Source organism: Myotis daubentonii, chromosome 1, assembly GCF_963259705.1.
Source record: "Myotis daubentonii chromosome 1, mMyoDau2.1, whole genome shotgun sequence".
In the NCBI taxonomy this organism is placed as follows: domain Eukaryota; kingdom Metazoa; phylum Chordata; class Mammalia; order Chiroptera; family Vespertilionidae; genus Myotis; species Myotis daubentonii.
The window spans coordinates 39,909,402-39,930,475 of NC_081840.1; the positions used below are offsets into that span (position 1 = coordinate 39,909,402).

The window sequence follows — 21,074 nt, forward strand, 5'->3', positions numbered from 1 at the left end:
CCCCTCGTTTGACTCATACAGCTTTGGAATTGCCAAAAGAGAAAGAGAAAGGGTGTCCTTTGAGTCAAAAAGAGGGGCCAAGGGTGGCTCTCCCTTGGCTTGGATTGGTGAGCATGTATGGTTGTCCGTGGTGGAGACGTGCCTTGAACGCCAGGAGCCACTGCCGGCTTGTAACCTTCTGTTCCTTGGAGCGTTGTGTGGGCGGGAGGGACTTCGGGACAGTCACTTAGTCTCCTGTTAGGATGCCGGCTTCTTTCAATCTTTTGGTTAATGACCTAATTTAGCACTTTAAGTCATGCTTAATTTTTAGCTGCTATTCCCTGCTTCAAGTAATATTTTAAGCAATATCTGAACATGCATATAATTCTAAGTTTTTCCCTCTCTTCTCTCTGTGGAGATAGGTAGGTAGGTAGGTAGGTAGGTAGGTAGGTAGATGAACTCCACAGATATGAGGATATTAACACTTTTATATGAGTCCTCAAAACTTTTCTCCCAGAAACCTAACTACCATTAAGACTTATAAAAGCAATAAACCAGAATGTAGGACTCACTGTTCAGATTTAACTTAGAAATAATGTGTGAGGCTGTTTTTGAAACAGTAGGCATAACACTCTGGGTATAAATATTCATGGAACTGGGCTTCGTAGTGGTTTCAGCTAGAGATTATCCAGTGTGAATCTACATAATCCAGCCAGTAGCATGTGCTTGAATTGAAATTCCATTTCATGCTGTCTGTCCATCAGTAACACACAAGTTATGGGAAGGAGAGGATGGTGGGAAGAGGGTTTGGAATGGGAAAAGGTCTCTCTTGGGAACAGAAACTTGAGAGGCAGGCTTTCCCCCCTCCTCGAATTGCTGCTTACATCTGCCACTGTACCCCGGGCCCACTGAGCGGGGTGCTAAGAACTGCCTTGTAACTCCTGGGAGCTCCAAAAGATCTAAGTAGCCCGGCCCTCTCCCTCCTCGCCAGAGGTTTGATTCTCATCCTTCTCCCTTTCCTTCTGCTTTGGTTTCAGCAGGACAGGCTGACTGGACCAGCAGACACAACCATATGTTATTAACAGACGATGTGTGTCAAGGCAGCTCAGCCCTCCTCTCCTTTCCAGATGTGGAGGGCGACTTAGTCTCTTCTGAATCTTGCAGCCTAATCAATTAATGTTTCCTCTTCTGTCCAGAAGCTCTGTTTATATGGTTTTTCTTGAAAACACAATTTACATTGAAATGACTTAAAGCTGGGTCTCAGTTCAGGCCTGATTCCCCCAACCCCCTGCAAAATCAACAAAAACCACCCCCAGATTTAGACAGAGCTCATGTGTTGCTCAAGTGAGAATGAGGTGCATTTATAATTCACAGATGCTTGTCCCACTTGACCAGCCAAAGAGCTCTGTCTATAACAGATAGGCTTTTTATAGATGGGGTACCTTCTCCAGGCTTGGGGGGTCCGGGTGAGGAGCACAGACTCCTTGTTTATGTCAAGCCCCGCAGTGGGAATAATATTTTGTCCACCCTTGTGGAACTTATCACTCAGTTCAATTTAACACACTACTGGTTTGAGAAATGAGAATTCAGAGAGAAAAAAACCTTGCCAGAATTTCATATTCAAACATCTGGCTGCTCAGGTCAGCTGAGAGGGTGCTTATGAAGTATTTAATTTCTTGGGTCTTTGGTTTGAAGCAAAGCAGTTGAAATTAATTGCAGCCTAGATGTGAGGAGTGTTAATCATCAGAATGTTAATTGAGGTTAGATGTGCCTTTGCCCTAATCCCTTCTACAATCATTCTCTCCCCCCTTCTTTTAACTTCTAGCCCAGTGGTTCTCAACCTTCTGGCCCTTTAAATACAGTTCCTCATGTTGTGACCCAACCATAAAATTATTTTCGTTGCTACTTCATAACTGTAATGTTGCTACTGTTATGAATCGTAATGTAAATATCTGATATGCAGGATGGTCTTAGGCGACCCCTGTGAAAGGGTCGTTGGACCGCCAAAGGGGTCGTGACCCACAAGTTGAGAACTGCTGTTCTAGCCTGTCCTGTAAGATTTTGCTCACCTCTCTTGTTCTCTGCTTTTAGAATTCTCTCTGGGACCCACAAATTTAAAAACATGCCAGATATATCAGTTGCTTCCCCAGTGTGTTAACTAACTATTGCTGTAGAACAGACCACAAAATGGGGCAGCTTAGAACAATACACATTTATTGCCTTCAGGTCAGGGTCCTGCCTTAGGTGGGTCCCCTGCTTTAGGACCCTCACAGGACTGCAGTCAAGGGGTCTGGCAGGCTGGGGGTCTCATCTGAAGGACCAACTGGGGAAAGACCCTCACATGGTTATTGCAGGATTCAGTTCCTTGAGGAACTGACTGATGGATTGAGAGCCTCAGGTCCTTTCTGGCTGTGGTCTGGAGGTGACCATCAGTTTTTTGGCAAATAGCCCTCTCCAACAAGGAAGCTGACTTCATCAAAGCCAGGGGCAGAGACGGAAGTTATAATCACAAAATGTCATCCCCTCGATATTGCTTTTGTGTATTAGTTAGAAGTGAGGAAGCAAGTTACTCAAGTGAAGGGGATCATACAAGACTGTGAATACCAGGAGGGAAGAGAAATCTTTGGGGCCATCTGAGAGGCTGCCTCCTAGAGTCAGTTACCATGTGGTTGCCTTCCAAGCTTTCAGACTGTGGTAGTAGTCAATGAATAATCCTTTTCCTAAATACCCATGACATACCTAAGTCAGGTTGGGCTAATCACAGAGATGACTTGCAGGACGTGTGTGTGTGTATATTTTAAGGCATGTGTCCCAGTGGCCATAGAGATAAATAGAAAAAATACATAAAAATAGAGATAAGGGCTCGGTTTTGTGGAGAGCATGCATTCTTAAAGCACACCTTTTTATTCCATCAAACTAGCAATAAAAGGGTGTGTGCTTATTTTCTCCAGGTAGTTTGTTAAAATCCTGGTTCCCTGGAGAGGCTGCACTTGGCTTTAGGTTCTCAGTCTAGTCTGAGTCACTAGCAGGAACCATTTTATCCAAGTTGAGTGAAATCATTCCTCAGCCCTGTGTTGGATCAGCCCTGTGTTGGATCAGCCCTGTGTTGGTCTGAGCCCTGTGTTGGTCTGAGCCCTGTGTTGAATCAGCCCTGTGTTGGTCTGAGTCCTGTGTTGGATCAGCCCTGTGTTGGTCTGAGCCCTGTGTTGGATCAGCCCTGTGTTGAATCAGATGTTCCTCAGGCACATTTGTCCTTATAGAGACTTGGCCACTTTGCCGGGTGCAAAAACAGATTGTCTTGAGCTGGACCTTTCCAGGCAGGAGCAAGTGTGAGTTGAGGAGATGGGATCCAGATGGCCCATCACCCAGGGCCACTGCCGCTCAGCAGGGCCAGGAGAGGAGGTGCTTACATTATTGTCACAGGTTCTCTGTTCTAAGGATATGCTATTGAGTAAGGTAAGGTAACAGTGCAGCCACGGGAGAAGAGAACAAGACTTAAAAGGAGGAAGTTTATTATTCTCACAGGACCAGAGTTCACCGTGTGCCATGCAGGGCCACAACCAGAAGGATGCTTGACCAGATGGGTGGGGAGTGAGAACTTGTGGGCCCTTACTGGGGGTCTGGAGTGGGAGGCAGGTTAATTGGCACCAGGAAATTTCACTGTGGGTTCGAAAGCAAAGCAGACAGAGGAGTGAGGGAAGGAGGGAGCTAGAATCCATTTGGTTGGGTTTGTTTTGAAGGGATTTCAGCTGGTTATGGGTGTGTGCTTAGAATTAGGGCAGTGAGAAGAATGTGGAAGCACCAAAGCATGAAGTCAAAATGGAGGATTTTCAACACATTCTCCAAACTGTTTTTTGCCAGCTTAATAGATGCTGGAAAGGAGAAGTACTATCTGCTGAGACTGCGCCTCCCTGTGCTATCTGAGTGGTGAAGCTCTACCACGCCTTGCACACTGCTGTCCTGGCCTCGGTGTTCTCACAGCCCCAAAGACCCTGACAGTGATTGTTCGGCATAAACCTCCCCCAGGGGTACAAGGAAAGCCCCTCCTTGGCAAGGGGCTGGAAACCTTTCCGTACTTTCTCTCTTGACACCCTGTGAAATAGGGAAGAGTTCTTCTCCTTACCAAAGCCCCAGTTACCCTGAAGCCCGCAGTGTTGGCCCTCCTGAGGGGGCCACAGCCTGCTCTGAGCTCGGGACGTGGAGTGGCTGACTGGACGTGGTGTCAGCTCCTCCAAGGAGGTGGCATGGACTGTGCTCCAGGGAGCCTCAACCTTCTCCAGATTTGGGGGGATAAGCATTTCTCACTTGTGATGCTTTTAGTCTCTTGAGGGACTTTTCCCTGTTGGGCATTTATTGCAGTTCCTGTCTCCCCAGGACTTCAGTGTCTGCGGGGAGGATGGCTGCTCTTTTAGGTCTGATCGGAATTCTAGACCATAGGCTTAAAGAACATAGGTAACATGGTAGCTCTGGGGAGTCCCCTCTGAGTTCAAAAATAATCACAAATCACAAGAAAATGATCCGTGAGTTCTAGAAATAGGCCGTGTCTCAGGAATTCCTGCTTCCTGCCATTGCCTGGGTTCCGGTTACCAGGAGAAGCACTTTTAGCATATGTATTCTGAATAGCTTTCATTTCCTGCCTTTGGCTGGACGTTAATTTTTACAGCTCTGGTTTCATGGCCCCTTCCAGGCCCAAGGAACTGGATGGTCACCAGCTTTGCCCAGCTGGGAATTCGGCTTGTGCTTTGGAAGAGACGATCTCAAGGATGACTAAATTTGACAACGTACAGCTCCTATTGGAGAGAGGGTTTTCCTTGTAATTGTTTTCATTTGGTTTACTTCGGGTTAACTGAGGAGCTCACCAGAAAACCTTGTTTCTAACTCTTCAGATGAAGTTATAACTCCATTTTTGCCTTTGCAGGTGAAAGGAAGTTGACCATGGGGGCCGATTGCTCATCTGAGCAGAGCCTGTCGGTGTGGCATTGAACTTGGTTGTGTGGAGCGTTGAGGACTTTTTTGGACTAAAGGGAGCTAATTTATGTTGACTAACCTCCCCTGAGACTGAGGAATGCTAATTTGCTAATTGCAATGGAAGAGATTCCTTTCCTGTGAACAGAAGGTCTGTGTTGCACGACCAGTGTGTCTGCTTGCTGGTACCGGGACAGGAGTGGCTCGGTGAGAGTGTGGTCACAGGCAGGGCGGCGCTGATAACCCTAGAGGAGATTCCATCTGGGTCCCGGGAGGCTGGGTGAGGAGCCACGTCTGTCCTCAGCCAACTCACATCCAATTCAGGCTGTAAGTCTCTGGCTTCCCGGTCCCATCAGTCCCCGCCCTGGGTTGTACCAAGTTGTTGCAGTTCACTTCTGGGATTCCTGTTTTCTTGGTGTCACACTGATCATCCCATCCACATGTTTCCTATTTACACGTTTTGAAACCAGTTTTTGGATATCATTGTGGATGTGACTATTTTCAGTGGAGCCTTGATCAGACCTACACCCTTAGCCTCCTCTTAACTCTCAAAGACTTCCTGTCTGTGAAGACAGCTTATCTCAACCACTGGGCACTGGTTTTAACAGACTCTCGGAGATGGTTTTCTTTTCTGCTATTATCTGATTTCAGTAAATAAAATAGGAGGGCTAGAAGTTGGCTTTCGTTTGAAGTTTCAGGTGGTTGTAGGTTTGAGAAATAGGAAAATTTTCATGGTGCTATGTAGTAGAGTGTGTGTGTGGTGGTGGGGGTTCTGAATTGTTTGTACTTTGTAAGCCTGACAAATTTAGTTTTTTTAATGTGTTGTATCAAAACCTCTGATAATATTTTTCTATACTTTTCTATTTCTTCTGAAAGTGGAAAGCAAAGAAAAATTTCTGATGAATTGGGCATTCTAGACAGTAGGACTCTGAGCAAGACCGTATGTGCTTCTAACTTTGTTGAAACCTCATTGGACTTCTCTGCACCCATAAATCAGTGCCACAGGGACATGGTGCCGGCAACAAAAGGGGAAAACCATTGTTACATATGTTTATTGTAGTGTTACTGAAAGGAATTAATGATTTATGGTCTGAAGGTTAGTTCGCAGGTAATAACTTCTTGGACTTCACTGTAGATGAAACTGCTATAGAAATATACTGCAGGATCTATTTTTCTGAGTGACCACATGTTTCATTTCTACACTAAACATTCGAATAGACTAATACAGCCTTTGACCTTGTACTGTTAGGTGTGCCTTTCAGTGTCAGTAATTTCTGCTCATGCCCAAAGGTCTTCTGAAGTTGACCCCTCATGGTTGATCCTCCTGTACTAAAGGCCAGGTAGTAGCACAGATTGAGTGCAGTGAAGTCACATGCCTTACCCCCCCCATCTCGCCCCCCCCCCCATTCTGACACTGCAGATGTTGATGAGTGCTTGGAGAACAGATGTCACCCCTCGGCTACCTGCTACAACACCCCCGGCTCCTTCTCCTGCCGCTGCCAGCCTGGCTATCATGGGGACGGACTTCAGTGCACACCTGGTAAGGGGGAGGCCAGATTAGGCACGGAGAACTGGCTCCTTCAGCACTATTTCTCTATAGCACTTCAGCCCACTCTTGATTTCTCCAGGTCGGAGGCTGTAGTTAGTGGATCTTCAGGCTCTGGATATTTCCCAGTTACCACCAGGGCTCGGTTTGCTGTTCACAGCTATTCGCATTCTGGGAGGCTTGGGGTGTGGCCCATCCATTGTCCTACCTGTGAGCAGTTCTGGTTAACGGCCCTAATGACCTGCTTTGCCTTGATAAGTGCGAGTTAGAAGTATTGAGACTCAGGTTACTAAGCAGGAGTGCTGTGCTCTGGTGAGCTGGGCGCAGCCTCTCCTATGACTGCTCTGGGACTTGGCCCGAGGGGCAGTCTAGTGACAGCTGTTGACCTGGGGCTCCTCAGACTTAAACTCTGGACTCAGGAGACAAACCGAACTGTTTCCTCCTGAGCCTCTGGGATGTTTGGACCAAAGCCATGACTGCTCTTCATTTGATCCAGACAGCAACAGGAGCCAGAGGCGGGTGGGCGGGGCCGCTTCACAGTAAAGTCAGCCTAGGCACTTACAGGGCGGACTGCGAGAATTAGGGAGGTGTTGGGTAGTTAGTGGCAGAGCTAAAATGAGAATCCAGGACTCCAAATTCCCAGTAACTTGCTCATTTTCCCACATTATGCTGCCTTCCAACTATGGAAGAAAAAGCCTCCGACAGGAGACCTTGAGGTTGGCTCATAAAAGCAGGTGGGTAGCAATGCCTTTTATTCCTCCTCCTCCTCCTCCTTGTGTCTCCTCTAACCCCGCTCTGAAGACTCCACCTCAGGACTGAAAACCTGTGAGCGTCAGCAACGCGCCGCCCAGGCTCAGCACCTCTACCCGGGCGTCAGGATCCACATCCCCCAGTGCGACGAGCAGGGCCACTTCCTGCCACTGCAGTGCCACGGCAGCACCGGCTTCTGCTGGTGCGTGAACCCCGACGGTCATGAAGTCCCTGGTACCCGGACGCCACCCGGCTCTAACCCACCTCACTGCGGACCCCCAGGTGAGCCAATCCAGAAGGAAACCTTGTGCCTCGTTAGGCCTGGGGCTTGGGGAGCAGAATGGCACTGGCTGTGGGTAGATTATAATCCCTGCCCAGACCACGCAGATTCCGGGCTGATGACCATCCTTTATGACACCACCCTCCTTCCTTCTAGGAACTCTTGAGTGATATGCACTCAGCTACATGCACAGTCACATTACAGGGGCATAGAGACATGCACACACGATATATGTGATCCCGGCATGCATTGTACTCCAGCCTCCTGACTCTCATCTAATACAAAACTCGCCTGCATGATGGGGTCAGCTTGAAGGGAGAGAATGGGTTCTACCCACGATTGAGACTGAGTGTGTAGGTCAGGCTGAGGCCACTGCCCTAGACCTGTTAGGGCAGCTTAGAGATGTCAGACCCAGAGGGTCTTGCCAGACCAGCTTTTTGTCCAAAAGAAAAATTGCCTTTCCCATATAACTGTCGCTTCACTTGGCCTTCTGAGTTACAGGAAACTGCCTGAAGGCTGTTTTAATAGCATTAGGAAACATAAGTATGTCATTTGTGAGTGGATCCAGCTAGTTTGCTCTGAGCAAATAACCCCAGCCCCCTCTAGCCAGCCCAACATGTCCATGGGGAAGTCACCATTGGCCCAGCTGCCTTCAAAAGAGAAGCAGGAACCTGTATTATTAGCCCCTGTGAACTGAGATGCTGATGATAAACATGTCTGTTTTCATCATCACTCCCCATCCGGATGGGGAATGGTTATCAAGCGCTCACAGTTTACGCCAACCACAGGTTGCCAAGGCAGGTTTCTGCTCCTTGCAGAACTGTTCAGAGATGGGAAGAACTTTATTTTTTAAAAACAGAAGAACTTGATTGTGAAGAACGTAGAATTGGTATGATACTGTTTCAGCCAAAGTGATTCCTCTATCAATGTGCTTGCTATATTCAAAGATCCATTCTTAGTGTTGAAAAGGTTTTCATAAATACTAGTCTTGGCTTTTAATGTATGTGAATATGAAGAACTAGAGAATTACTACCAGCTTTGATCCTTTTAAAATATTAATTATTATGGCCAGGACATTAGTGATTCATCTAGGTAAAAATGGGTAATGCTTCATCTAGCTCAGCGGTCGCCAACCTTTCGCACCTCACGGACCACCAGTGGTCCACGGACCATTGGTTGGCGACTACTGATCTAGCTGTTCACACAGTGACACTCCTAGTTGCTATTTTTAGGAAAAGATTTTGCAGCCTCTTCCCCCCACACTGCCCCCCCCCCCCAAAAAAAAAGAATACTGAGAAATCCCGTTTCACTCATGCCTACTGTTTAAGAAGTCTTGGTTCTAACTCCCACTGGGATTTGAAGGAATCAGATGTTGGGAGGTTCCTTGGGGGAATGGTTCAGAATTCTGTTGCATTTACGAAGACAAGCATGTGTTAAGGACAGTGATTCAAAAGGGAGCCGAGAGAATGGGAAGTTCATCACTAAGAGAGGCATGTTCTTTTAGGCACTTTCCCTGTGGCCCAGACTTCCCTCTTGGCTGCCATTTCTGGCTGGTCTCATCTACATATGGGGTCAGCTTGAAGGGGGACAGAACAGTTTCTGCCCACAATTTCAAAATATTTAAAACCTTGCCAACCAGAAACAGAAGGAAAATAAAGCCACGGTCAGATTGAGAAGGAGCTTCATATAGTCAGGCATGAGAGGGATGCCCACGTGTGAGGGAGGTGTGGTGCCATTTCCCAGAAGCTGACTGTGCTGTGTGCCCTCATTCCAAACAAAGACATTCCTCACTGGGTGGTCCCTGAACCAAGAATGGGTCCTCTGGGTTTGGAATGTGGACCAGTGGTGGTGTTGGGAACTTCTCCAGGGATGGAGGGCAGGCGTTTGAGAAAGCAGCACATCCCTCTCTGGGTTCGTTGAGACACATCTGGGTGCGGAAATCAGTTTTTCCTTCTGCATGAGGTCTTAACAAGAGCTGTGCTTCCGTGGGTCATGAGCGATGGTGAGTCTTGTAGTGGAGCCTGTTGGGTTTGAGCCCTGATTTTATTCCTCATCTTCTTGCTTTCCTAGAAAAATTATAGGTGTTGGAGCCCAACTATAGTGTTTCCAGCTTGTTCTTTGAAGCCGTTGGAGATTTTGATCAAAGGAATGACATGAAATGACTTGTTTGTTTGTTTTTTAAATGTATCTTTATTGATTTCAGAGAGGAAGGGAGAAGGGAGAGATAGAAACATCAATGATGAGAGAGAATCATTGATTGGCTGCCTCCTGCATGTCCCCTACTGGGGATCAAGCGTGCAACCTGGGTATGTACCCTTGATTGGAATCGAACCTGGGACCCTTCAGTCCACAGGTTGATGCTCTATCCACTGAGCCAAACCAGCCAGGGCTTGAAATGACGGTTTTATTAAATCTTTATTGTTCAGATTATTACATTTGTTCCTTTTTTTCCCCCCCATAACTCCCCTCCTCCCAGTTCCCGCCCTACCCTCCGCCCTCACTCCCCACCCACTGTCCTCATCCATAGGTGCACGATTTTTGTCCAGTCTCTTCCCACATCTCCCACACCCCTTTCCCCCCCAAGAATAGTCAGTCCATTCCCTTTCTATGTCCCTGATTCTATTATAATCAACAGTTTATTCTGTTCATCAGATTATTTATTCACTTGATTCTTAGATTCACTTGTTGATAGATGCATATTTGTTGTTCATAATTTGTATCTTTACCTTTTTCTTCCTCTTCCTCTTCTTAAAGGATACCTTTCAGCATTTTATATAATCCTGGTTTGGTGGTGATGAACTCCTTTAGCTTTTCCTTATCTGTGAAGCTCTTTATCTGACCTTCAATTCTGAATGATAGCTTTGCTGGATAAAGTAATCTTGGTTGTAGGTTCTTGGTATTCATCACTTTGAATATTTCTTGCCACTCCCTTCTGGCCTGCAAAGTTTCTGTTGAGAAATCAGCTGACAGTCGTATGGGTATTCCCTTGTAGGTAACTGAGTTTCTTTCTCTTGCTGTTTTTAAGATTCTCTCTTTATCTTTTGCTCTTGGCATTTTAATTATGATGTGTCTTGGTGTGGTCCTCTTTGGATTCCTTTTGTTTGGGGTTCTCCGCGCTTCTTGGACCTGTAAGTCCATTTCTTTCACCAGGTGGGGGAAGTTTTCTGTCATTATTTCTTCAAATAGGTTTTCAATATCTTGCTCTCTCTCTTCTTCTGGCACCCCTATAATTCTGATGTTGGTACGCTTGAAGCTGTCCCAGAGGCTCCTTACACTATCCTCGCATTTTTGGATTCTTTTTTCATTTTGCTTTTCCGGTTGGATGTTTTTTGCTTCCTCGCATTTCAAATCATTGACTTGATTCTTGCGCTCCTCTGGTCTGCTGTCGGGCGTCTGTATAATATTCGTTATTTCAGTCCGTGTGTGCTTAATTTCTAGTTGGTTCCCCAATATAAGATCGAGGGTCTTATTAGTTTTCGTGTAGATCTCATTAAGTTTATCGGCAGCTTCTAAACAGTTCTTGAGAGACCTTAAAAGTGTGGTTCTGAACTCTATTTCTTCCATTGACAATTTTGTCCTGTTTCTTTGTCTCCGCATTTTGTTATGCTTCCTTGGTGCACCCCCTAGTGGTCTTTGTTCGCAGTCTTATAGATAAATCTTGATTGCTGTAGCTAATTCCAGGGAGGGTTTGACCTCCAGGCCAAGTGGCTATGAGATTCAGCTGTGTCAGCGGTGAGAGAACTTCTGTCCTCTAGGGAGGTGCTAATCTAGCCTTTGCCTGAGGCTATCCGGCAAAGGCCTCTGTGCAGGGCTTGGGCAGGGCGGGTCGCACAGGATCAACAGGGTGGGCTGGAGAGAGCAGTTATGGCGACTCTCAGTCCTGTCCCAAGGGGCTCTGCCTCTCTGAGTCCCAGCACCCGCTGCAAAGCTCGGAGAGAAAGCTGCACTCGCTCTGACCGAAGCCAGACAGTCCCGCTTCTCCCGCCTGAGTCTGGGTCCCTAAAGACTCGCCCGGATCTGGAGCTCAGAGTCTGCGACTCCCTCCCGATTGAAAACAACAACCGCGCCCTCCGCCGCCAGCCCGCTCCGCGCACTCCGCACCTCAGAATTTGACTTCAGCACTGCGCCTCCTCTGAGTGTCCGTATGCGTTTCTCTTTCCTCCTAGTTGTAGGACTTCCACTCAGCCAGCGCCCCTGTGGTTCTGGGTGATGTCCCTTCCGTTTTTTGGTTTCACTTTTGAAGTAGTTGTTCAAAGCAGCAAACTCCGGCGTTAACCTATGCCGCCATCTTGGTTCTCCCGAAATGACAGTTTTAAAGGGACTCTTTCTGAGTCCGGGTTGAGTTTACACTGAGGGGCAAGAAGGAGGGGAGAAGCAGGGAAAACAGCTGTGGCACAGGGTAATGGGGCGTGGACCAGGGTGATGGGGGTGAATGTGGGAAGATGTGAAGATATTCTGAATGTATTGTGAAGGTACAGCTGATATTTCTTGACATATGTGAGCGAGAGAAAGGAGTCCAGGATAGTTGGACTTGAGCAATGGAGAGGTGGAGGTGCAATTACTCATAAGGGAAGTCCAGGGGCCCAGATTTTGTTAGTCCTCCTCTGAGATTTCTGTGATACATCCAAGTGGTGGTGCCAAGTAGGCATGTGGCTGTCTCCTCTGCACACTATGGGCTGTGAGTGGCAGGAGATAAAAAAGGAGCAGCACTTTCTGTTTCGGGTCCTTTGGGCAATCCTCCCACAGGTGGCTGTGCTATAGGCTGTAACAGAGCCCTCTTGGACAGAGAACTGGTGTTTGGGACAGGCCACGACGGCCCTGTGGAAGCAGTCCGGGGTATTGCGGGTAGAGAAACTGCTCTGCAAGAGAAGCTAGTGGAGTGTAAGCATGGTGGTGAGCGGGGTGGGAGGGAAGAGGGGCAGGGTGCTGGAGAAACATGGTGGGAAGGTGAAGCCTACTTCAGCTTTGAGATAATACCAGGAACAGCATGGCCAGACGACTTCCAGCAACTGGAGTGTCACTACCTCTCTGTGCTCTCATATACCAATTACGATAAGTTGTGCTCTCACCAGCGTAGTCCTCCAGTGGACAGGTACTGAGGGCCGCATAGGTGGACATTCAGGAATGCTTTCTAAGACAAGCACTAGCCAGCCAGCCTGAAGATAACCCTCTCAGATGCAAGTCCTAGAGTTTGAAGCAAGTGGGAAAGAAGCAAAGGTTGCTTTAAGCATCATGTAGGCCACTGCGCCCCAGTGTTGTTAGCAGAGGCCCTGGGCCTCTCCTGTCCAGAGTGAGCTGGCCCCCTTCCCGGGCTGAGTGAGCCCTGCACCTGATCTTAACCTCCTCTTGTTCTTTTCCGATGTGGTGGGGCCTTGATGGCAGATCCTCCTGGCCAGGGAAGATGGGAGCATCCAGAGAACCCCATTCTCCTGGTTCCTGTGGAGGACTTCTTAGAGCACTTGACTGCTCTGGTCCGTGTTCAGGGACTTGGCTGAGGCCCGCTAATGCACGTGAGGAGGAGGGCGGCCAGGCGGCCAGGCTGCACTCTGTCCTTGGCTTACAATCAAAGGCTTTTCTGTCCCATCTGCTCAGCGCCCACCCAGAGGCCCCAGACCATGTGTGAGCGCTGGAGGGCAAACCTGCTGGAGCACTACGGTGGAGCGCCCAGGGACGACCAGTACGTGCCGCAGTGCGACGACCTGGGCCACTTCACCCCCATGCAGTGCCACGGGAAGAGTGACTTCTGCTGGTGTGTGGACAGAGACGGCAGAGAGGTGCAGGGCACCCGCTCCCAGCCAGGCTCCACCCCTGCATGTAAGCACCCGGGGCAGCCCTCACTCACCTCAGCGGCCTCTGAGGTTTCTCTGTCGGGAGGCTGTGTAGGAAGGTGGGCAAACAAGGGGTTAACAGATCCAAGGCGACAAGTCACTACTGTGTGGTGCTGATTTATAATCTGATCCCACCGAGATCCCAATTTGGACTTAATGTTTGATTTTGTCATTAGCCGTTTCTGTAACCAGAACATCTGGAACTCAGCTCAGCACGCCGTTACTCCCCTTCCCCAGCCCAGGGTGAAAGGGGACGCGTGTCACCCCGGGGCCCCAAAGAGAAGCTGACACAACTCTGGCTCTGGTTTCTTTCCCTTAAAAAGAAGGGAAAAAAAACAACAAAAAAACTGCTTTGTTCTGAGGGAGATGTGTTGTTGTCTTCCTCCCTAGTAATTGGCAGTGATTTACATAATTGATCCTTGGGAAAAAAAACCTAGAAATTAGAATTTCTTTAAAGGAACATCTGGAGCACATCTGTCTAGGTTTAAGAACTTTTGATGTTTTTGGAGGCTCTGGTCTATGGGAAAGTAACTGTTCTCTCTCCCCGCCCACCCTGTTCCCCTTTCTCTCCGCTCACTGTCTTTCCCACGGCAGGTATACCCACGGTTGCTCCACCCTTGGTCCGGCCCACGCCTCGGCCTGATGTGATTCCTCCGTCCGTGGGCACCTTCCTGCTCTATGCCCAAGGCCAGCAGATTGGCTACTTGCCCCTCAGTGGTACTAGGCTTCAGAAGGACACGGCCAGGACCCTGCTGTCGCTGCATGTAAAGAGGATTTCTCGTGTGGGACGGAGCTGCGTGGGGTTCAGATCTGGGGAGGGGCCTGAGATGGAGGGAGGTTGTGGAGGATTTCTGAGCTGGTCTGTCTTCATGGGCCGGACACCAGCACCACCGGAAGTGGGGCTCCCTGTTGCTGGGTCATGTCTGACCAAGGCTGCCGCCTCGTTGGTTCATGGGGTTTCCGATGTGTGGAAAGGGCATTCCAGGGTTGTGAGGCAGTATGGTGAGCCAAGGGAAAACTGACTTTTAACCCCAGGCCCCAGGGTGCTTTCAATGCCCCCCCCACACACACATTTCCAGAGATCTAGAAATCACGACAGGAGTGGCTGCAGGGTGTGGTTTCGGGGTTCAGATGAGAATCCCAAGTGGAAATCCATTAATGACTGCCTCAACTTACTGCCCTCTCCCCTCCCATTTTGGTTCTTTTCTCATCTTCTCTGGCTCCTTCTAGATGAGTTGGGGAGAGAGTGATGCTGGAAAAGGAGTGGCCAGCTCTCCCTCGGGGATGCTTGCCGCTTCCTGAGCCAGCCACTCCCTGTTGTAAGGCACTCCATTCCGGAGGAGGGACTCTTCTCTCAAATGGAGAAGAAAAGGGAGGTCACAGAAAGGCAGGGCCACTTGTAGTGGAAAATGGTCTGACTCCATTTCTAAGCTTCACGCTCCAGGTACTTGCTTATATAACAGTACAGTGTCCGTGTTTACTTCTGTTGATGAACCCCATATCTGGTTCCGAAGATGTTTAGAAGCAGCCAGTGTTTAGAAAAAGATGGGGTTTTTTCTTCCTTTTAGAGTTTTTGTGTGTTTTCTTGGCAAACACTAAGCATACTCTTTTTTTATAAAGGTTTCTCTAGAAGAGGTAGAAACTCAGAAGTTATCACAAGTAACCATCTATTCTAGCCATGTCACATGGCTTCTCTGCATTTCTGAATTTGTCTCTGATGAGGACAGGGTGGTGGTGGAACTGAAACAGAAATGGAACACGGTTATAAGCACACCTTGGGGAAATTTACTGAAACGGGGACTTTTTCTCCAAATAACTTTGAAGTCATTACATGGGTTAAGGAATCCCATGATTGCCTAGGTTAATGGAAGCCCCTGTGGATGTGTACTCTTGCCTGAGACACGACTTTTTAATTTTCAAGTAAAATTGTATTTGACCTTCAGACCCTCCTACCCCATATAAACTGTTCGCTTTTCCACAGGAGCCAAATCCTGCTTGTGTAGTGGTTCTCATGCGGACTCCTCTGCCAGGGGCCGTAAGTCACGCCAGCCCCAGGCACGTTAGGCAAGCAGGAGCTGGCGTGGCCTCAGGGACAGCCAGATGGCCCCTAGATGTTGGCTTTGCACATGCGGCTGGGCTTCTCAAAGCAGGAATCTGGGTTGGAAATCAAACGAAGCAAGTACTGTGCAGACTTTTGGAAAGGAGTATCACTGACGCAGCGTTTTATAAGACTTTGCAGTTTATTTAGCAATAAGGGGGACGAAACCTCCCTAGCCAGAAGTTGAGTGACGACCATTCCCCAGTTCCTTAACCCGTCTAACTGTAGACTTTCTTTTACCCAAGAGTACAACCAAAGAATTGCTTTGCAACGAGAGACAGAGTTGAGGGTGACAGCATCTGGGCTAGGGGAAAGAGCTCATATGACAGGGGAGGGGAGCATAGATTTTGTTATTTGTTAGCAAATTTTAGAAAGCTTGTTCAAAAAGTGCTGATAACATTTGAAAGGTGTCACTGTTTTTGTCCGTTAAAGTATTAAGACCTTATTTTGCTGAGACTAACATCTGTCCTTCAATCACTGAATGGGCTAATTTTTTTCATGCAGGCACTTTTGCTTTTACTGCCAACAATTATAGTGAGTATTGAGAGCTTACTGCATATTCATTTCTGATTAGGACACTTCACAAGAATTTATGGTATTAATTTTTATAGCAGCCATATGAAGTATAGGTACTGTTACCTTCATTTTGGAAATCGGGAAACCAGGACACAGAAAGCTTAAGTACCAGAATCGCACAGCTAAGTAAGTGGCCAAGCTTGGCTTTGACTTCAAGAAGTCGGCCTGAAGAGCCTGCATGTCTAACCACTGAGCTTGGCTACCTGTACTGTGCAGGGTTGTTCACTGCAGACATGCATGTGTGAGGCAGCTGAGCATGAACTCAGGGGAAATGCAAGGAGTCCTAATTCTTCCAATTCTGTGTTCTGGCCCACACAGGGCTCCATAATTGTGGGAATTGACTATGACTGCCGGGAGAGGATGGTGTACTGGACGGATGTCGCTGCGCGGACAATTAGCCGTGTCAGTCTGGAACCGGGAGCAGAGCCTGAGACAATCATTAATTCAGGTCAGCAGCTTCACCCAGAAGACACTTTCCATTTCATCTGATTCCTTGGAAGGCCAAGTTATTTTTGCCTGTTTATCCCAAAGTTCCCCTCTATTTTAACCCAACAGGGGAAACTAAGTTCTATGCAAGTCACTTGTGCGCTGGACAACATCCTCTTTATAAACAAACGTGTTCATACATAAGGAATAAGAAAGTGATTCTTGCTGTGGGCCCTTTCTATTGAGAAGTTGGGCTCCCAGAGGAAAGGCTCACAGTTATGGATTCAGGGTGAGGCCACACTGTTGCTGCCTGGGACACCAGCTCTGTGGATGCCTGGTGCATTCAGGCTGCTAGGTCTGTTCATAGACCAGTGGCTCTCAACCTTCCTAATGGCGCGACCCTTTAATACAGTTCCTCATGTTGTGGTGACCCCCAATTTCATTGTTACAAATTGAACATAATGAAAGCATAGTGATTAATCACAAAAACAATATGCAATTATATATGTGTTTTCCGATGGTCTTAGGCGACCCCTGTGAAAGGGTCGTTCAACCCCCAAAGGGTCGCGACCCACAGGTTGAGAACCGCTGGTCTAGACCAGCGATTTTCAACTGGTGTGCTGCAGTTTTTAAAACATGCAATACCTGCCTATTTCGTCAGGGGCAATGACCTCTCTTCCCTTAGATTGTCAAATGAAAAAATGATTATCAGCCAACACAACAGCAGCCCTCTGGTGTGAATTAATCAAAATGATACCTTTTTTTTTTTTGTCAATTCGGCAAAAATCGTATTTTGGGTGTGCCACAGAATTTTAGCAATTAGTTTGTGTAACCCAGTTCTTCCAACTTAAGGGACTCTCAGGACTTTGTTTTTGTTGTTCAAACATAAATCTGTTGCAGGTTCACCTGCTCCAGTCCTACCTTTTTTTTATTTCCAGATCTGATAAGCCCTGAAGGCCTTGCCATTGACCACTTTCACAGAACGATGTACTGGACAGACAGTGGCCTGGATAGGATAGAGAGGGCCACGCTGGACGGCTCTGAGCGCAAGGCTCTCTTCCACACGGACCTGGTGAATCCCCGAGCCATCACTGTGGATCCTATCCGAGGGTCAGCTGGGCCTCCCTAATTCTCCATTACCTATAGATCCTGATTTGAAGTCCTTGGATTTAACCTTCTCTCCTTTCATACAACACTGAAGTCCTTGGATTTAAATGTGGTGGGGAGTCAGAACAAAAGCAGAAAGAAAAGCCCAAATGTGTTAATTTAACAGTATTTATTGAGGAGCTACTAGGTGTCAAGAACTGTTCTACTTTTTATCAGATGATAAGGTAGGGCCTGGGGTCAATACTTAAACTAGAATGAAGTGGGTCTCCTTCAGTAACACAGGAGTCAATGTTAAAACCACAGTAGGGTTTATGCACATTAAATGGTAACCAAAACTCACACCTGGCGTTTTATTTCTCAGACCTTTCATTGTAGCAAAATGAAGAAGAAAATGTTCCCTGTCCATAAATGCTAAGGTCATCACTGGGACATATAACTTGGTCAATGTTTCAGTACTTGTTAGAACCAGGGAGGACTGCTGTATCTTGAGAAGCTCTTGCCATATTTAATGGGGCTTCTACCAAATGAAGTTCCAGAGAAAATCCTCAATAAATGAAGAAAACATTGTTTCCGACTCAGAAATACTTAGTGAAAAGCCTCAAAGAAGGTTCTGAAGTTTGACTTGTACACACTCAGGGTGCTTTTTCTACTCAATTTATCCACAGCAACTTGTACTGGACAGACTGGAATCGAGATGCTCCTAAAATTGAAACGTCATCTTTATATGGAGAAAACAGAAGAATTCTGGTGAATAATGACCTTGGACTACCCAATGGTTTAACCTTTGACCCCGTGTCCAAACTGCTCTGCTGGGCAGATGCAGGTAATACTACTGATGGGATGCAGATACAGAATGCTTCATTACAGTGGTGCCTGCCCTTGATCAGATTTTATAAACAAAATCCCATCTTTTGGCTTAAATTTGTAACAGTACAGCACATAGAATCTATTCCTTTGGTATGTAAACTTTCAAAGGACATTTTGTAATGATGCTTACAATGAACTTCCTAGGGTTTTAGGGTGTGTGAATATAAATTCGGCAGTTAAGTTTCAGGAGTAGTACTATGTCCCTCATTTTTGTATTGTGTGCCATTTCCCCACATGAATACTTGGCATGCTTTCAAAGTTAAAAAGAAATATTACCCACTGTTAGAATTGACCGATTTAGATAAATGAACAAGAGGTGATAGGTGGTTTTTCCTTTGGCCCGTGTTATAAATTTCTAAGTATCTGTCTAGCGGTCAGTATGCCATTATGCTGAGGACATTCTTGAAAAGCTGTATGGCAGCTTCACTTCAGTAACAAGTTCAGATTGCCGAAAGCCAGGCTAACGTTTTCTGTTGTGTGATTTCACTACTGAAAGGATGCAGTATGTCTATATACCACAGAACATGAAAACGGCCGTTCCTAAAGAATTTATCATCTAAAAAAGGGAACTATAATGCACATAGGTCACTATTATAACCCAGTTGTCCAAACAACAGTTAACATTTTTTAAAGTATTTGAAATTTAAATCCAGGTCCCATAAGAAATGTGAAACTTGGAAATTTTTAACTTGTTTAGCTATGGCAAAATTTTCACAATTAGATTCCTTTAAATTGAAAAATAGAAGTCATGTTGCCCCTTTAGTTACTTTTTATTTCTACCTAGAAACTAGTTAAAAGGCAATCTTGGCTATTATACATTACTTACAAAGTGCAAATATTTATCCAAATGTTATGTTTACACTTGAAATTAATTGTAAAAAAGCTTCTCTCTAATGCCCTACTTTGGGAGAAACTTGGCTAAATTTCTGTAAAAGCAATCCTTTCTTCCAAAAAAGGATTAAGAGTTTAAACTCTATTAAAAACTGCAATGTTATTAAACAATTTAAAGACTGAAAACAAAAAAGAAAAAATTAAAGCCTGGTAATAGAACAGAAAATTTTAGGTTTTAATTTGTATCACTGCAATGGGAGTAAAATAGCTATTTCTTATTCTACCTTTCTTTAAAATGGAATCTATCGGCCAATATTATTTTTGGCAAGGTTTCCTCTCCTCTCCCCCATGGCGTGAAAGTATCTTTTTTCCTCTTCGTTTTCAAAGGAACCAAAAAACTGGAGTGTACACTGCCTGATGGAACTGGACGACATGTCATTCAAAACAACCTCAACTACCCCTTCAGCATTGTTAGCTACGCAGATCACTTCTACCACACGGACTGGAGGAGGTGAGCCTGACACATTCTGGACGAGCCTGAAAATGCAAACTGTTCTGGGGGATACATCGCTTGTTTCACCCAATGTTAGCTAGTGACTCCAGTAATTAAGTCCTCTACTGACATTTATTTTGTTATCTTTATTAGTAGATAGCATCTTTTAAACATTACCCAGAAATTTAATGGTAATGCTCACATGTGGCTTAAAAGTGGCAGAGCTATTAAGTAGTAACTATCCAAAAAGGAAGTGCTTTAATCTAAGTATGATCTTCAGAGTTATTACTGGCTTAAGTGGCACCATGAAGTATATTAGTTATATGATTTAAAATGACACTGTGGACTTACTAGTTGTCTACCAGTTCTCCAAGGAGGAATTGGGGAACGTTAAAAAAATATATACAAGGTTGGTAAAAGTAGGTTTACAGCTGTTTATGTGGAAAGACATGAGAGTTATGATTATTATAGTTTTAATTCAAAAGAATGTCACAGACCTACTTTGCCCACTCCTGTAGTGTCTATCCTAAACCCTGTAATTTTGATTTAATTCATCTTGCATGGGCCCAGGCATCAGTATTTTAACAGATCTTCATGATTCCAACACCCAGTTAGTGGTCCTCAAACTTCAGTGTGGATCAGTCATTCTGAGGGCTTATCTACACTAATAAAAGAGAAAAATGGTAATTGGCGTACGACGATACCCTTTTCATTGGCTAATCAGGGCTATATGCAAATTAACTGCCAACTATGATTGGCAGTTAACTGCCAAGTAAGATGGCGGTTAATTTGCATATGTAGGCACAATGCAGGGAGGTGAAAGGGAAAGCAGGAAGAAGCCCCCTGCCACTGACAGTGATCGGAAACCCAGGGGGGAGCTAAGAGCTGGGGGGCAGGGCAAAGGCGGCCCTGGGGCTGCCTTTGCCCTGCCCCCCAGCCATGATCGGAGAATCAGGCGCCTTTTCCGCCCTGGCCAGTGATAGCAGGAAGTAGGGGTGGAGCCAGCGATGGGAGCTGGGCATGGTCGAAGCTGTCAGTCCCGGGAGCTAAGGGTCCCTTGCCTGGGCCTAAAGCGGAGCCCACGATCGTGGGGCCGCTGCAGCTGTGGGTCCCCGCTGCCCGGGCCGGACGCCTAGGCCAGAGGTGTTAGGCCTGGGCAGGGGTGGAGCCTGCAACCGCGGGGAGCTGGGGGTCCCCTGCCCAGGCCTGACACCTCTGCCGGAGGTCTCAGACCTGGTCAAGGGGCCGATCCGGTGATTGGTGATTGGAGGGTGATGAGGGTCAACTCCTCTGGCTGAGGCATCAGGCCTGGGCGGGGGGCAGAGCCG

At 46.8% G+C, this 21,074-nt stretch overlaps 1 protein-coding gene across 1 annotated transcript in view; it reads left to right on the plus strand.

Moving 5' to 3' along the window:
- NID2 (nidogen 2) overlaps nucleotides 1-21,074 on the plus strand; it is a 66,576-nt gene that overhangs the window by 43,292 nt on the left and 2,210 nt on the right. The window contains exons 12-19 of the mRNA XM_059695970.1: nucleotides 6,365-6,484; nucleotides 7,292-7,522; nucleotides 13,113-13,334; nucleotides 13,943-14,112; nucleotides 16,341-16,470; nucleotides 17,387-17,558; nucleotides 18,221-18,378; nucleotides 19,641-19,764. Of these exons, the coding sequence (XP_059551953.1) occupies nucleotides 6,365-6,484; nucleotides 7,292-7,522; nucleotides 13,113-13,334; nucleotides 13,943-14,112; nucleotides 16,341-16,470; nucleotides 17,387-17,558; nucleotides 18,221-18,378; nucleotides 19,641-19,764 (1,327 nt within the window). The remainder of the gene's footprint in view (nucleotides 1-6,364; nucleotides 6,485-7,291; nucleotides 7,523-13,112; nucleotides 13,335-13,942; nucleotides 14,113-16,340; nucleotides 16,471-17,386; nucleotides 17,559-18,220; nucleotides 18,379-19,640; nucleotides 19,765-21,074) is intronic.